The 17,758-nt window shown below is 43.0% G+C and overlaps 1 protein-coding gene across 1 annotated transcript in view; it reads right to left on the bottom strand.

The window, feature by feature from the left end:
* The window catches only part of mto1 (mitochondrial tRNA translation optimization 1), a 23,128-nt gene extending 5,370 nt beyond the window's left edge, over positions 1-17,758 (bottom strand). Inside the window, exons 1-12 of the mRNA XM_020453913.2 lie at positions 17,546-17,758; positions 16,757-16,970; positions 16,421-16,620; positions 15,949-16,066; positions 8,029-8,327; positions 7,680-7,792; positions 7,400-7,590; positions 6,634-6,764; positions 5,938-6,142; positions 5,351-5,522; positions 3,302-3,411; positions 2,983-3,140 (exon numbers count right to left, since the gene is read on the bottom strand). Of these exons, the coding sequence (XP_020309502.1) occupies positions 2,983-3,140; positions 3,302-3,411; positions 5,351-5,522; positions 5,938-6,142; positions 6,634-6,764; positions 7,400-7,590; positions 7,680-7,792; positions 8,029-8,327; positions 15,949-16,066; positions 16,421-16,620; positions 16,757-16,952 (1,893 nt within the window). The 5' untranslated portion in view covers positions 16,953-16,970; positions 17,546-17,758. The remainder of the gene's footprint in view (positions 1-2,982; positions 3,141-3,301; positions 3,412-5,350; positions 5,523-5,937; positions 6,143-6,633; positions 6,765-7,399; positions 7,591-7,679; positions 7,793-8,028; positions 8,328-15,948; positions 16,067-16,420; positions 16,621-16,756; positions 16,971-17,545) is intronic.

Raw genomic sequence — 17,758 nt, 5'->3', positions numbered from 1 at the left:
GACCCTGGGACTAAACACCTCCCTCTGCAACTGGACCCTGGACTTCCTGACGGGCCGCCCCCAGGTGGTAAGGGTAGGTAACAACACATCCGCCACGCTGATCCTCAACACGGGGGTCCCTCAGGGCTGCGTGCTCAGTCCTCTCCCGTACTCCCTGTTCACTCATGACTGCACGGACAACTCCAACACCATCATTAAGTTTGCTGATGACAACGGTGGTAGGCCTGATCACCGACAACGATGAGTTCAGAGTCCTGACCGTGTGGTGCCAGAATAACAACCTGTCCCTCAACGTGATCAAGACAAATGAGATGATTGTGGACTACAGGAAAAGGAGGACCGAGCACACCCCCATTCTCATTGATGGGGCTGTAGTGGAACAGGTTGAGAGCCTTGGCTCCTTGGCATCCACATCACCAACAAACTAACATGGTCCAAGCACACCAAGACAGTCGTGAAGAGGGCACGACAAAACCTATCCCCCCTCAGGAGACTGAAGATTTGTTACGGTTCCTCAGATCCTCAAAAGATTTTACAGCTGCACCATCGAGAGCATCCTGACATTGACTCTGTGCCGGTACCCCCTGTATATATAGTCTCACTATTGTTATTTACTGTTGCTCTTGAATTATTTGTTATTCTTATTAAAAAAATATATATAATTGTATTTTCTTAAAACCGCATTGTTGGTCAAGGGCTTGTAAGTAAGCATTTCACTGTAAGGTGAATAACTGTTGTATTCGGCGCATGTGACAAATAAAATTTGTAGTAACAGACATCAACTGTTCAGAGGAGACTTCATGAAATCAGGCCTTCATGGTCGAATTGCTGCGAAGAAACCATTACTAAAGGACACCAATAATAAGAAGAGACTTGCTTGGGCCAAGAAATGCAAGCAATGGACATTAGACCAGTGGAAATGTGTCCTTTGGTCTGATGAATCCAAATTGGGAGATTTTGGGTTCCAACCGCCGTGTTGTGAGACACAGAGTAGGAGAACGGATGATCTCTGCATGTGTGGTTCCCACTGTAAAGCACGGACGAGGAGGTAGGATGGTGTGGGGTTGCTTTGCTGGTGACACAGTCTGTGATTCATTTCGAATTTAAGGCACACTTAAACACCATGACCACCACAGCATTCTGCAGCGATACACCATCCTGTCTGGTTTGCACTTAGTGGGATGATCATTTGTTTTTCAACAGGACAATGCAACACACCTCCAGGCTATCTATGTAAGGGCTATTTGAACAAGTGAAGGAGTGCCACATCAGATGACCTGGCCTCCACAATCACCTGACCTCAACTTAATTGAGGTAGTTTGGGAATAGTTAGACCGCAGAGTGGAGGAAAAGCAGCCAGCAAGTGCTCAGCATATGTGGGAACTATTTCAAGACTGTTAGGTGAAGCTGTTTGAGGGAATGCCAAGCGTGTGCAAAGTTGTAATCAAAGTAAACGGTGGCTACTTTGAAGAATCTAAAATATATTTTGATTTGTTTAACACTGTTTTTGGTTACTACATGATCCCATATGTGTTATTTCATAGTTTTGATGTCTTCACTATTATTCTACAATGTAGAAAATTGTTTAAATTTTTTTTTTTTTTAAACTTGAATGAGTAGGTGTGTCCAAACTTGACTGGCACTGTAGTCTTAAGAGTTTGGACACCTCATTTAGCAGATGAAGATTTGGATAACCACTGGGATTCTTATGAAGGGTGTTAGATCTATTTACTAGTGTAACATGTCATTATATAAGGCCTCTTACACAACACCTAGGCTGTGTCCGGAATCGGTCTTGCTTACTTACCACTTCCTAAAACTACATACTATTTAGAATGCATTGTTTAGATAAAAATGTATGCTGTAAGCAACAAGTAACAACATACTAGGCTCACCCACACTGAGAATGTCTCAGAATGCGCAACTGCTATTTTTCCAGTAATTTGATCATTTTGGTACAGCCCGTCACCTTATCTGATTATCAGCTGTTGTCAAACACATGGGTCACACTTTTTATTTTCGCATACCCAAACAACCTATTTAGGACGCAAGTATGAGTGTCGGACACGGGCGTACATTACACTCGGTCAGTTATGTTTTTTGTCATAAAAACTACTAAAATTACTAGCGTAGCTAAGTTTCCATCCAATTGGCGACAGATTTTCATGAAAATATTCTAAAATCCCCATAAAGAAAATATGCCCATTTTCCCACCAAACTGACTTATTGCGGATAGAAATCTGTGTGCGATGACGTAGTGCACATAAAATTTCATTTTTCGCTTAAGTTTTCCTGTACCGAATTTGTTTCCATCCCATTTTCAACTACTGATAATTTTGTCACAAACTGTTGTGTTAAATAGCAAATGTACCTCCTCTGGTCTTGGCACGTGTGCTCCAGCCAACAGCTGGCAGATACAGTGCGGGTAGGCTAGTCTACATGATGAGAATATTTATTTGTCAAACAGCAGTTAAGCATTGATCATGTCATCAGAATAAAACCCTCAATATTTATTGGAAAGGAGCATCAAGCTCATCACAGTGCACTTTCAACACCCTACTCTTGTCTTATCTATGCATAGTCACTTTACCCCTACCTACATGTGCACATTCCCTCAACTAACCCGTACCCCTGCACATTGACTCGGTACCGACTATTTTTCCTTTAGTTTCACTTTTTTCCCCTTTAAAAAAGAAAAACTCTGCATTGTTGGTTAAGGGCTTGTAAATATACATTTCACTGTTGTATTCAGCAGATGTAACAAATACAATTTTGTTTCCACCACCATTTCTAGCATGATTCATTTTACTGACAAAGAAAATATCCCAGTTTGTCAATCAAACACATTATCTGTAGGTATTTATAACATTTTACCAAAACTTCCCGTTTTCATTCAGTTGTCGTAATTATATATTTTTTCAATATGACTTTACTCGCATAAACTGTGGAAATGTGGTTTGTTGTAGTTTTACTCAGACTCACAGTGTTGGGCCTGACTCGGTCCAGTATCTCTCTGACCTCCTGAGAGAGGGACACTGGTAAGGAGAGGTAGTCCATGTCAGAGGGGAGAGACAGACTTTCCTCGCTCCGTATTCTCTCCATCTCTCGACTCTGCTTCTCGCAGTGGGGTCTGTACACAGCTGAAAGCCACAAAGCACAGGGTTCAGTACATTTTAAGGTAAAGTTTAACAGACTAAACTGAGTGCGTCTGAGTGCAGTCTATTCCCTATATTGTGCACTATGTAGGAAATCGACTGCCATTTCAGACGCAGACTGATTGAGACTTAAAAAGAGCCTTTACCTTCAATCTTGAGTCGTTGTGAGTACTCAAAATATTGTGAAAGGCACTCTGGGAAGGCGGAGGCCAACATTTCAAAGGACACATCTTTATATTGCAACAGATCCAAACCACTGAGAGAGAAAGATACATGGTATAGTAAAGTTAATGAGCAGACTATATACACACCTCTGCTTGAGAAAATAGAACATCATTTTGAAAATGTAGCAAGACGTAACGCATTCACTTTCTCATAGGTTGCAGTGTTGTTAGTCTGTTTCAGAATGAGGATCACTATCTTTTTGACAACCTGTGTGTGTACACAAATACCAGATACGGATGTTTTAAGGATACTGTTCCCATACATAGAACAATAGAAAGTCAGGGCTATATTCAGTAGGCAAACCTTGTTGAATGTTGCAGAGACATTTCCTGAATAGAGCTGATATGATTTCTTATTCTACATGTCACACAGTGCATTTGGGAAGTATTCAGACCCCTTGATTTGTTACGTTACAACCTTATACTAAATAGAAAATCATAAATCTCCACACAATAGCCCATAATGACAAAGCAAAAACAGGTTTTTAGACATTTTTGCAGATTTATTGCAAATACCTATTTTACATAAGTATTCGCACCCTTTTCTATGAGACCCAAAATTGAGGTCAGGTGCATCCTGTTTCCATTGATCATCCTTGATGTTTCTACAACTTGGACTCCACCTGTGGTAAATTCAATAGATTGGACATGATTTGGAAAGGAACACACCTGTCTATATAAGGTCCCACAGTTGACTGCATGTTAGAGCAAAAACCAAGCCATGAGGTCAGAGGAATTGTCCATAGAGCTCTGAGACAGGATTGTGTCCAGGCACAGATCTGAGGAAGGGTACCAAAAAATGTCTACAGCATTGAAGGTACCCAACAACACAGTGGCCTCCAGCATTCCGAAATGGAAGTGTGGAACCAACAAGACTCTTCCTAGAGCTGGCCGCCCGGCCAAACTGAGCAATCGGGGAAGAAGAGCCTAGGTCAGGGAGGTGACCAAGAACCCGATGGTCACTCTGACAGAGCTCCAGAGTTACTCTGTGGAGATGGTAGAACCTTCCAGAAGGACAACCATCTCTGCAGCACTCCACCAATCAGGCCTTTATGGCAGAGCGGCCAGACTGAAGCCCCTTCTCAGTAAAAGGCACATGACAGCCCGCTTGGATTTTGCCAAAAGGCACCTAAAGGACTCTCAGACAATGAGAAACAAGATTCTCTGATCTGATGAAACCAACATTGAACTCTTTGGCCTGGATGCCAGGTGTCACGTCTGGAGGAAACCTATGGTGAAGCATGGTGGTAGCAGCATCATGCTGTGGGGATATTTTTCAGTGGCAGGGACTGGGAGACTAGTAAGGTTTGAGGAAAAGATGAATGGAGAAAAGTAGAGAGATCCTTGATGAAAAACTGCTCCAGAGCTCTCAGGACTTTAGACTGGGGCAAAGGTTCACTTTCCAACAGAACAACGACCCTAAGCACACAGCCAAGACAATGCAGGAGTGGTTCCGGAACAAGTCTTTGAATATCCCTGAGTGGCCCAGCCAGAGCCTGAAAATATCTGTGCAGCGACGCTCCACATCCAACCTGACAGAGCTTGACAGGATCTGCAGAGAAGATTGGGAGAAACTCCCCAAATACAGGTGAGTCAAGCTTGTAGCATCATACCCAAGAAGACTCAATACTGTACTCCCTGCCAAAGCTGCTTCAACATAGTACTGAGTAAAAGGTCTGAATACTTATGTAAATAGTATTTTTTTCCCCCCATTTTAATATATATATATTTTTTTACCTGTTATTGCTTTCATTATTGGGTATTGTGTGTAGCTTGATGAGGGGAAAAATATATATATATATATATTTAATTCATTTTAGAATATGGCTGTAATGTAACAAAATGTGGAAAAAGTCAAGGGGTCTGAATACACCGTATATTTCTATTGTAAACGTCCAACATTGTTTTCTGCTGAGTGCATCCCAGTAAATGCATGCTGAACCACCCACCGCTGAACCACTTCCCACTCACTTTAAGGTGGTGCTCTTGTTCTCACTCAGGCTGATGTTGCCCAGCTTCTCTCTCCAGCGGGTGGAGGATAGCGCCACGGACTGCAGGGCCATCAGGGCTTCCTGGAGGCCGTCCCTCACACTTACCGCTTTCTTGTATCGCCGCAAAGTCACGCAGCCCACCTCCTCAAACCCTTGCAGACCGGGTCAAAGGTCAAAATATTATTCATCCACAAAGTCTGACATGTAATTTTGAGATTGACTACATTGCAGTTGGTGACTGCAGACAGACTATTATTTGTATCAGTAAGATTGATCAGTCGAACATGGCCAGAGATGCAATATATCTTAGAATTCCTCCAGTTGGCTAATGACCGTAGTCATTTTCTAATCTTATAAACCTATGCGGCCAATAACAATGTGCACTTCGTTAACAATATTAAGCTCCAAGCTGCTGGATTTCCTGTCAGTGACTCATGCTTGACCTCATAACTGAACACAGCCAATAATACACTCTGTTCATGTATCACTACATTACCCGGGGCCCTATGTAAGCCAAAACAAGTGCACCCAGTAGTTGGGGACTGTCAGAAACACACATTATGATACCTCTGGGGGTGAGACGGAGGTCTGCGTTGTCGGGCCTGAGGTAGGTTCTGAACTCGGCGCGGCTGGTGAACATGCGGTAAGGTTCTGTTACCCCTCGGCCCACCAAGTCATCGATCAGCACCCCGATGTAGCTCTGGGTACGAGACAATGCCATGGGGGGCAGGGAGAGGGCCGTCCGACCTGCATTCACCCCCGCCCACAAGCCCTGGAGAGAAAGGGGTTTGTTGTAGCATATATTGTAGGGTCCTGTGGTGGGTCCGTTGGTAAAAAAGTGTGGCAAATGGCCGGTAGCATTGCCACGGTTGAGAGTTTAAGTCCCACAGTGATCATACAAAAAATGTATACATTCACTGTACCGTTAGTCGCTTTGGATAAGCACGTCTGCTAAATGACTAAAATGTTAAACATGTAAAATGGCTATTCTGCTACCAGCCTTCAGTCCAAGAGCGCTGCCCGTTTTCTTTTCTGATAGTAAGGTGAACAATTAATGTCACTGTTTGTTGGCCAGAGAGTCCACACACCTGGGTTGTGTTTACTAGGCACCAAATGGAAGAAAACAGACTAAAACAGGGATGGACTACCTCTACTTGCCCAAAAAGAAATGCACATTTTAGTTTCAAAACATTTTCCCTTACGTGCCCTAACAACACGACCCAGGTGTCCCAGTTCCCAGATTAGAACAGATTCAACCCCTACTTGTGCGGCTGCTTCCTCGTAGCCCGTGGTGCCGTTGATTTGACCCGCGAGGAAGAGCCCCTGCGTGCTCTTCACCTGCAGAGACGGGGTCAGCTGGGTGGGGCACACAAAGTCATACTGCACCCCGTAACCTGGAATCCAGAGAGATAAGGAGGTTATAATCGGCGTGTTTGAGGAAATAAATTTGAGCAAGGTGAGACGCAGAATCGCTAATCTTCATAACTTTAGTTATTTCACATAATAATGAGTAGCTGTTTGGGATGGAAGGTGATTTGTAGATCAGTGGTTAAGCGCAGTCCAACTATAGTGTAGTCTCTCCAAAACAACCGCAATGACGCACCTCGGAGAGTGCAAATGTAGATGTAGGCAGCGTACTAAAACGTGTTTAGGTCAATCAAGCTTGATGATAACTGTGTCTAACTTGATCTAATCTGATCGAAAGTTTAGAAGCTAGTTAACTTCTGGATTCCTCCTCAGACTTGAAAGAACTGGATGGGTGTAAGTAAAATGGCAAAAATCCTACTTAGCATACAAGAAGGCTAGCAAGGTGGAGCTATTACTATATAGTTAACACCCATCCAATTCTTTCAGATCTAGAAAGGTGCATAAATGGTCAAGGGGTACGGGATAGGTTGACCTGAGATTCTGCATACCATTTTTCTGCCTGCACTCCTCCTCACTCATTGGAAATGAACAAGTGCACACTTTGGGAGAAAGGACAGATTACTGGGACCCAGAGTGGGTGTCTGTATTTTGGGCTGCATACCAGGAGTGCGGATCTCGGCTCGGTGCAAGGCGGGGATCTCCCTAAGGAGACGGAGCTGCAGTTCAGGGGGCATGGTCATGGACAAGCCCTGGGGGTACAACAGGTCAGAGGTCAAACCTTCCGGCTCCAGCCACACCTGGTGCCGTCGCCCCGGAAACCGCAGCACCCGCGACTCGATGGAGGGACAGTATCTAAGAGCGGAGGAAAGACAAAATGCAGTTTGTAAAGTAATGTGTACACAGTTTACTGAGTGTGTGTCTCTGTCTGCGTGTGCATGTACCTGGGACCTTTGGCGTCCTGCTGTATGTGACAGTTGAGGTGGACACTCTCCCTGACCACTCTCTCCACTCCAGGCGTGGTGTGGGTCAGATAGCAGGGGAGCTGCTCTTCTGGCTACAGGGCATAGCATGTTAGAATCACAGCCAGTTTCTAGAGAATTTAAGGTGTATTATGCAACATTTTGTTTATAATTTTGTCTAGACCAGTGGTTTATAGAATAAGATTTAGAAATACCTGAAATCGCTTTGTACTACTTCTTTACCTTCGAATTAACCCCAAAACAATCTTTGCCGGGTGTAATGTTTTATGTTGGCATATTGGCAGTTGTAGTCTTTCTTTGTAGTTTTTACCTTGCAGCGGGTGTGCGTGTTGAGAAAACTGAAGGGAGTGGGCTGTTTGTCCGGGGCTTGGAGCTGAGCCAAGGACAGATCCACGGACTCCTTCACTATCCGAGGGGGTGTGCCAGTCCTCAGCCGACCCACCCTCAACCCCAATGTCTCTTTCAGTGTGTAGGAAAGTCCGGCACATGATTGAGCATCCCCCATCCTCCCCCCGGGAGAGGTGGTTTGGCCCATGAAGAGGGAGCCGGACAGGAAAGTGCCAGTGGTAAGTACCACTGAGCTGGACAAGATGGGGTGGCTTCCATCGACTAAGAGGAGAGAATAGAGAGAACATGTCCTAAAGGAACATTTGAAACATAGCATCCTTAAGTATAAGCTGCTATAATATTCAGGGTTTGTGCTCTCTTGGTGTGAAAAGCCCAGACCCAGACATTGTAAATGCTGTGTGTAGACATTATTATACTTCTAGAGACAGGGAGTCGAATAGATTTACAAACATCCTCTCCAAACAATTACAGGGCGTTTACTGTATCTTCAGTGAAATATCCACATGTAAATTGTGGCTGAGATTCAGGAGGGATTATAATATGGTTTAAATAAGATCTTTCAAATTATATCACAGCAGGGAGAATATAAATAATACATTAAAAAAAGAAAAGAAAGTCAACTCAGATTGAGACATTGACATGTGTGCAATGTACACTGAGTGTATAAAACATTAGGAACTTTCCATGACAGACTGACCAGGTAAATCCAGGTGAAAGCTGTGATCCCTTATTGATGTCACCTGTAAAATCCACTAAGTGTAGATGAAGGGGAGGAGACGGGTTAAAGAAGGATTTTTAATTCTTGGGACATGGATTGTATATGTGTGCCATTCAGAGAGTGAATGGGCAAGACAAAATATTTAAGTCTTGCCCTTGTCTCAGGATGGTAAGTTGGTGGTTGAAGATATCCCTCTAGTGGTGTGGGGGCTGTGCTTTGGCAAAGTGGGTGGGGTTATATCCTTCCTGTTTGGCCCTGTCAGGGGGTGTCCTCGGATGGGGCCACAGTGTCTCCTGACCCCTCTTGTCTCAGCCTCTAGGGTCAGTTTGTTATATCTGGAGTACTTCTCCTGTCCTATTTCGGTGTCCTGTGTGAATTTAAGCGTGCTCTCTCTAATTCTCTCTCTCGGAGGCGGACCTGAGCCCTAGGACCATGCCTCAGGACTACCTGACATGATGACTCCTTGCTGTCCCCAGTCCACCTGGCCGTGCTGCTGCTCCAGTTTCAACTGTTCTGCCTTATTATTATTATTCGACCATGCTGGTCATTTATGAACATTTGAACATCTTGGCCATGTTCTGTTATAATCTCCACCCGGCACAGCCAGAAGAGGACTGGCCACCCCACATAGCCTGGTTCCTCTCTAGGTTTCTTCCTAGGTTTTGGCCTTTCTAGGGAGTTTTTCCTAGCCACCGTGCTCCTACACCTGCATTGCTTGCTGTTTGGGGTTTTAGGCTGAGTTTCTGTACAGCACTTTGAGATTTCAGCTGATGTACGAAGGGCTATATAAATAAATTTGATTTAAGTGCCTTTGAACGGGGTATGGTGCCAGCGTGTCAAGAACTGCAACGCTACTGGGTTTCATGTTAAACAGTTTCCTGTATGCATAAAGAATGGTCCACCACCCAAAGGACATCCAGCCAACTTGGTCAACTGTGGGAAGCATTGGAGTCAACAAAGGCCAGCATCCCTGTGGAACGCTTTCGACACCTTGTAGAGTCCATGGCCCAACAAATTGAGGTTGTTCTGAGGGCAAAAGGGTGTGCAACTCAATATTAGGAAGGTGTTCCTAATGTTTTGTACACCCAGTGTATATGCCCCCATCTGACTCTTCATATTTTTATTTTATTAAAAAAAACTTTATTTATAGATTCAGATATAACAACAAAAGCAGTACAACCTCAACCCCTCATTCTCCCATCCATACCCTCCCTCCATACCACCAAGGCATCTATGAAAGTAAGTTTAATAGGAAAGAAACAAACAGTAATAGAAACAAAAACAATGGGAAAAAGTTATATAAAAATTATCAGCACAAAATGGCCACTAGAACAGATATGACTGCTTACCAAATTACACTAAGTAAAAGGCAGGCTCTCCACGTATTGTATTAATGGGGACCAGGTTTAGTCAAACTTTTGTCGGGACTCATGCAGAGTGTACCTAACCTAGCCTTATATGGACTTCCTGCCACTGGAGAACAGAACGGACAATGAGAACGGATTGTGGACTAGTTGCTGAATTCTCCTCTTTCCCAGTGTGCCAATCTCCCTAATACATTCCTAATTTGTATTCTAGTTGTGTGCGTGTTTTGTTATTGAACTTGGTGACGTGGAAACCCCACCCCATTGAGCCTGCTACACTAGGTAGTACAGGCATCTTAACAGAATTAATGCGACCTGTTAATGAAATGGTAAGAGACGACCACCTTATGAAATCCTGCTTAGTGCGCTCCAGGAGTGTTTTGAAGTTGTTTAAACAGGGCCTTAAATGAGTGTGTGACCTTTATCCCCAAATAAGTAAAGACCTGATGCTACACCTTAAATGGGAAGTTGGCATACCCAATACCTTCTGCTAACTGATTAATGGGGAGGAGCACACTTTCGTTAGGTTTAACTTATAACCAGAGAATGTACCAAAACCTTGTAGCATGTCCATGAGTATAAAAGAAGATCGTCTGCAAAAAGGACAACTTGTGAGTTATGTTGCCCCTTAATATTCCCTTAATCCGCTCCTCCGCCCGCAGGGCAATAGCAAGATGCTCAATAGCCATATCAAATAGGAAAAGGGATAAACAGAAACCCTGCCTGGCCCCCCTGTGGAGAGGGAAGTAGCTGGAGGTAACATTGTTGGTGCGAACAGAAGCCACTGGGGACGAGTACAAAATCTTAATCCAGGAAAGGAATGACAGGCCAAATACAAATCTCTCTCGTACTGTAAATAGATATTCCCACTCAACCTGGTCGAAAGCCTTTTCAGCATCAAGAAAGAAGACAACCTCTGAGTGGGCAGAATATAGAACATTAAATATTATTATAGAAAGATTACCTACCTGAGATAAATCTGGTTTGGTCAGTTAGTTATTAGGCATCACTGTCTCTAAATGGCACGAGAGGACCTAAGTGAGAATTTTATAATTGCAGCACAAAAGGATTATAGGGCGGTATGAGCCACAGTCTAGGGGATTCGTCTTTTTTAAGCAAAACCAAAATAGTCGCCTGGGTAAGTGTCTGTGGCAGTTGTGTGGTGCCAGCTCCTATCAGTTATATTGAGCACTGTGGCACCAACTCACCTTCCGAACGTTCTTTTCCCAGCTTATTGTTCAACGTCACAATGCCTGCTTCGCCATTGTTGGCAATGAGACCTGCTCACATTGTTTTATAGTTCAAATGTAAACAAAAATAATATTGGAAATCTGTGGTCTTCCCATTGTTTACTCCACAAAAGCCGTGGCTTTTGCAGAGCAAGGGGAACAACTACTTCAAGGTCTCAGAGAGTGACATCACCGATTGAAACGCTATTACCGCGCACCCCGCTAACTAGCCAGCCATTTTTCACCGGGTCTACATAGGCTTCATTAATGCCATTCAGACTTGAAGCTGATACAACAACTATGATAGCTGAGGTTCATAGATAGGTTCTGAACTACTATTCATACAAAATGTTTTAGGGTCCATACACAGATCGGCTAGATACTGTAGCTAGCTACACATGCATAGGCATACAGTTATTTTGATCTTCCACTACACAATATGCAAGGAAAAATTTGCTATGTTACTTCAGCTGCATTGCAAGGCAAGCTTACACAATTGTACATTCAATTTGCAGTAAATGCTTTTGCTAGCTAGATTTATCCACTGTTTCACAAGACGACAGCCTGGTTTGCTGGTTCTCAGGAATCCCTAAAACAAACACCACGAATCACAAACTCATTCTCCCAACACTAGCTAGCTGGCTAATGTTAGCTAGTCAGATCATTTATGAAAATCCCTATTTAGCAAGTTAATTTTATGACAAAAAAATATGCACAAATGTTTGTCTCTTCATTAGCTGACATATTCCACTCAATTGTACATTTTGTCAGCCATCTTCACCTAGGGACAGGTGGCTTGCGTCAAAATTCGTCATTGGAACCACTCTATATGATTGGGCATATAAAAACCTTGGGACCCAAATGCATAATGAGTGCTCTAACTCCCACTTGTGGTGGTCTGGAGCAATGAAGGCGTGACGCTGGGTACCTCTAAGTCCCGCGGTGCAAGCTCGCACCTTTTAAAAGAGGAACCAATGTAGGTGCGCAACAATGTATCCTTTGGCCTTAGTTGGGTCTTTGAATGTCTTCTACTCGCCGGGGGGAGTAGTGATCTTCAGTACGACTGGGTAAAGAATGCCAAATTTGGTGTCCATGACTGCAGATTAGTAAATTGGGTTTGATTCCAAATTAAATGTTACAAAATTAACACGCTGAGGGAGGTGTTGGTTAAGTATTCATAGTAAATTGTTCGCCCTGGATCGGAGCACCGAGAAAACGCATCTTCACTGGACTCTCCATATTTTAACAATATGATTTTTTTTCAGACTCTCTATTCTGATATAATTCATTACTGGTCAGTTGGCAAAGTTCTGTTAAGGGAAATCTTTACTGCTGCTCTTTCACTGTATATGTCCATTAATATGTTATTGACATGTGTCATGAAAATCAAGAATTTCCTCACTACACGCAAATATAAGCGTTTTTGTATCTCACCGGTAGAAAAAGGCCATCTACATCTCCTGGTTGTAACTAAACCACAATATCCAGAATTCATTGCGATTTCAGGATGTAGTACGTCCCAGTCGAGGTGCATGCAGTTGAGAATGAGGGTCAACAGATAGCTAACGTTACTCACCGTACCAGCCACTCTTTCATAGAACATCAGCTTGCGAATAAATATTTATTTTTGTGTCGACAACATCTGTAAAGTTTAGTCATGCTGTGTACAAACTACAAGAATGCACAAGCTGCTGGTTTGCCTGGAAACCAGTCGTTGAACGGCATTGAATTCTACTTGGGCAGAAATGTTTGAATCAGGAAAGTTTCCTATCATGACCTTTACAAGCCAGAATTATGAATACAATTATATTTTAATGCACTTTCCTAGAGAGTGTCAGCTAAAGGCTTACAGAAATCTCTGGAACATGCTAACATCTCTGTTGACAAGTCTACGATACATAAAACAATAATGGTGATCATGGGAGGACACACGATGGAAGAAGCCACTGCTGTCCAAAAGAAACATTGCTGCACGTCTGAAGTTTGCAAAAGTGCACCTAGATGTTCCACAGTGCTACTGGCAAAATATTCTGTGGACAGATTAAACTACAGTTGAGTTGTTTGGAAGGAACACACGACACTGTGTGGCACAGCACACCAACATCAAAACCTCATCCAAACTGTAAAGTATGGTGGAGGGAGCATTGCTGCTCAGGGCCTGGACAGCTTGCTATCAGACTGAAAAAGGAATTCCCAAGTTGATCAAGACATTTTGCAGGAGAATGTAAGGCAAACTGTCCTCCAATTGAAACTCAACAGAAGTTTGGTAATGCAACAGGACAACGACCCAAAACATAGAAGTAAATCAAAAACAGAATGGCTTCAACAGAAGAAAATATGCCTTTTGGAGTGGCCCAGTTAACAAACTATAGTTTTGGCAAGTCGGTTAGGACATCTACTTTGTGCATGACACAAGTAATTTTTCCAACAATTGTTAATCTCTGTTATTTCACTTAATCACTATATCACAATTCCAGTGGTCAGAAGTTTACATACACTAAGTTGCCTGTGCCTTTAAACAGCTTGGAAAATTACAGAAAATTATGTCATGGCTTTAGAAGCTTCTGATAGGCTAATTGACATAATTTGTGTAAATTGGAGGTGTACCTGTGGATGTATTTCAAGGCCTACCTTCAAAGTCAGTGCCTCTTTGCTTGAAATCATGGGAAAATCAAAAGAAATCAGCCAAGACCTCAGACAAAAAAAATTGTAGACCTCCACAAATTTGGTTCATCCTTGGGAGCAATTTCCAAACGCCTGAAGGTACCACGTTCATCTGTACAAACAATAGTATGCAAGTATAAACACCATGGGACAACGCAGCTGTCATACCGCTCAAGAAGAAGACGTGTCTCCTAGAGATGAACGTACTTTGGTGCGAAAAGTGCAAATCAATCTCGGAACAGCAGCAAAGGACCTTGGGAAGATGCTAGAGGAAACCGGTACAAAAGTATCTATATCCACAGTAAAACATCAACATAACATGAAAGGCCGCTCAGCAAGGAAGAAGCCACTGCTCCAAAACTACCATAAAAAAGCCAGACTACATTTTGCAACTGCACATGGGGACAAAGATTGTACTTTTTGGAGAAATGTTCTCTGGTCTGATGAAACAAAAATAGAACTGTTTGGCCATAATGACCATTGTTATGTTTGGAGGAAAAAGGGGGAGGCTTGCAAGCCGAAGAACACCATCCCAACCGTGAAGCACGGCGGTGGCAGCATCATGTTGTGGGGTCCTTTGCTGCAGGAGGGACTGGTGCAATTCACAAAATAGATTGCATCATGAGGCAGGAAAAATATGTGGATATATTTAAGCAACATCTCAAGACATCAGTCAGGAAGTTAAAGCTTGGTCACAAATGGGTTTTCCAAATAGACAATGGCCCCAAGCATACTTCCAAAGCTGTGTCAAAATGGCTTAAGGACAACAAAGTCAAGGTATTGGAGTGGCCATCACAAAGCCCTGACCTCAATCCTATAGCAAATTTGTGGGCAGAACTGAAAAAGCATGTGCGAGCAAGGAGGCCTACAAACCTGACTCAGTTACACCAGCTCTGTCAGGAGGAATGGGCCAAAATTCACCCAACTTATTGTGGGAAGTTTGTGGAAGGTTACCTGAAACGTTTAATCCAAGTTAAACAATTTAAAGGCAATGCTACCAAATACTCATTTAGTGTATGTAAACTTCTGACCCACTGGGAATGTGATGAAAGAAATAAAAGGTGAAATAAAATCACTCTCTACTATTATTCTGACATTTCACATTCATAAAATGAAGTGGTGACCCTAACTGACCTAAGAAAGGGAATTTTTACTAGGATTAAAAGTCAGGAATTGTGAAAAACAGAGTTTAAATATATTTGGCTAAGGTGTATGTAAACTTCAGACTTCAACTGTATATAAACACTACCAATGTTGGAACCATGTCTGTGTCTTATGCAGCTGTATGACCCAGCGGGTGAATAAACTTGGTTTGAGCTTTACTAATTGTCAGTGAGTTTTAATAGGTTCATTAGAACCTAACAGTAAATACAAACTATATTTATCTATTTATTTTCACATTTGTACTTGCACACTATTTGCACATTGTTACAACACTATACATAGCCAGTAATATAACATTTGAAAGATCTCTATTCTTTTGAAACTTTTGTGAGTGTAATCTTCTCATGTTCAGTTCACTTTTGTTTATTATCTATTCCACTTGCTTCCCATGCCAATAAAGCCCTTTGAATTTAATTCAAATAGAGAGAGAGCGAGAGAGGTTTGTTAGAGAGAGAGGAGTGTGTGTTTAAGAGTGAGAGAGAGAGGAGTGTGTGTGCAAGAGTGTGTGTGAGAGGGAGGGAGGGAGAAAGAGGGGATGCATACTACTACAGTTCAAATACTTGTACAACATATAAACCTACAATCATCCTACATAAATGACACTGTAGGGGAATGGTCAAAGATTCAACAGGAAAACACAAGTACCAGATACTAAGAGAGACATTGTGTAGAGTGTAGTGTGTGAATGTGTAGTGTGTGTTTGTGTGAGAGAGTCAGTCTATCAGTCTGTCAGTCTTTCTTACCCAGTCTTATCCCAGTGACTCTGTGGTGTCCAGGCTCCTCTGGGTTGGGTTGTGACACCAGCAACTCATCCACTGAGCCCTCCAACACTGTCAGCCTGGGAGTGGACAGCAATTCTGACTGCAGAGGAGTCAGGAGAGGATTAAAGCACTAATCATTTTTTAGATACAGATTTTCTTGAGATAGATGGTAAATTAAAAAGAGTATCACTGCAACATGGATTTGGAGCAAATATGTGCTCTTTTATCTCCCACATGGTAGACAATTTTATCTAAAGGGACTTACAGTGAGTGTATACATGTATTTCTATGTGATACATGCAGGAATTAATCCCACAAACTTGGCATTGCTAGCGCCACACTCTTACCAACGAAGCCGACACAGGACTTTATGTAAACAACTTGTCTGATTCCTGTTTAAACAATTCAATTAAATGAACTTGAACAGATCCTGGCTGGGCTGAGTGGTAGGTACCTGGATGAATTGGCGGTAGCGTTCCCGGTCCAGCTGTGCCCGGGGTCCCCACACAGCGGGCCCTTTGCTGCGGTTTAGGATGGAGAAGTGGACCCCGGCCGCGTCGCCTGCTCGCCCACACAGACCGTCCAGAGCATCCACCTCCCTCACCAGCTGGCCTTTCCCCACGCCCCCCAGAGATGGGTTACAGGAGAGGGCCCCTGAGGTACAATGAGAGGAGAAGGGTGCGAGAGAGAGAGAAGGAGTGAGTCTGAGTGGGTGGGTGGCTCAGAGAAATACTGCTCTATTCCTACTGATCCCACAAGTAAATAACAGGCGGCTCTTCCTCTCTCTCACCGATAGTCATGATCTTCTGGGTAATGAGGAGAGTCTCTGCTCCCAATCTGGCTGCTGCGGCCGCCGCCTCAGTCCCAGCATGTCCTCCCCCCACCACGATGACATCATACTGGCGCCTGGTGAAGTCACTGCCAGTCCGAGAGGATACAAATGACAGGACGTTGTGCCGGAGCAGGTGCAGTTTCTGTGCCAACATGTCAAAGTTTCATGACAACTATCAAAGTAAGAGAAGAAGAGTTAGGTTGTGCAGATAATCAACATTTGAAATTATTTTACTTGTTGAAAATAGATCAGTAAATATGAAAGTGAAACATGTTAGAATGACAATGTGGCACTACCTCCAAGACTATCCTAACAAAATCTACCTCGTACCCATGCACATCGACTTGGTACTGGTACCCCGTGTATATAGCCAAGTTATCTTTACTCGTGTTATTATTTCTAAACAAAAAATCTACATTGTTGGGAAGGTTCCCGGCTCGTAGTAAGTAAGCGTTTCACTGTTAATCTAAGCCTGTTGTTTGCTAAGCATTTGACAAAAAAAACTCAGATGCCTGCAATTTCGAAAAAGCAAGAGCATTTGAATAAGATGTAACGTTATTGATCTCAACGTAGACTTGCTCTATCTCATCCGGGCTTCATCTCTTATCTCAACTGTTCCTAAGGCCGTCATTGAAAATAAGAATTTGTTCTTAACTGACTTGCCTAGTAAAATAAAATAAAAATCTGACCTCAAATACAAAACTCTATTCTGGTTCTGAATAGCTAACGTTAGCCATGTCCACTTACCAACTGCCCTCATATCAGAATGAACAATGTGATCCGTTTTACTGGTCACGAAACAGTTTTATAATCATACAGGGGTGTTCAATATTGCAGAAGTATCAGAACAATAGGTCATTTGCTGTGAAGAGAGGTATTACAAAACATGAATCTAATCGTCCCCACCGGGGGCCGCCATTGTTTTGCCGTCAGTGCCCGTAACCGTAATATAGTGTGTAT

Source organism: Oncorhynchus kisutch, linkage group LG20 (assembly GCF_002021735.2).
Source record: "Oncorhynchus kisutch isolate 150728-3 linkage group LG20, Okis_V2, whole genome shotgun sequence".
NCBI lineage: Eukaryota > Metazoa > Chordata > Actinopteri > Salmoniformes > Salmonidae > Oncorhynchus > Oncorhynchus kisutch.
The sequence above is the reverse complement of the archived record's forward strand: the minus strand, read 5'-3'. Positions and strand labels throughout refer to the sequence as shown.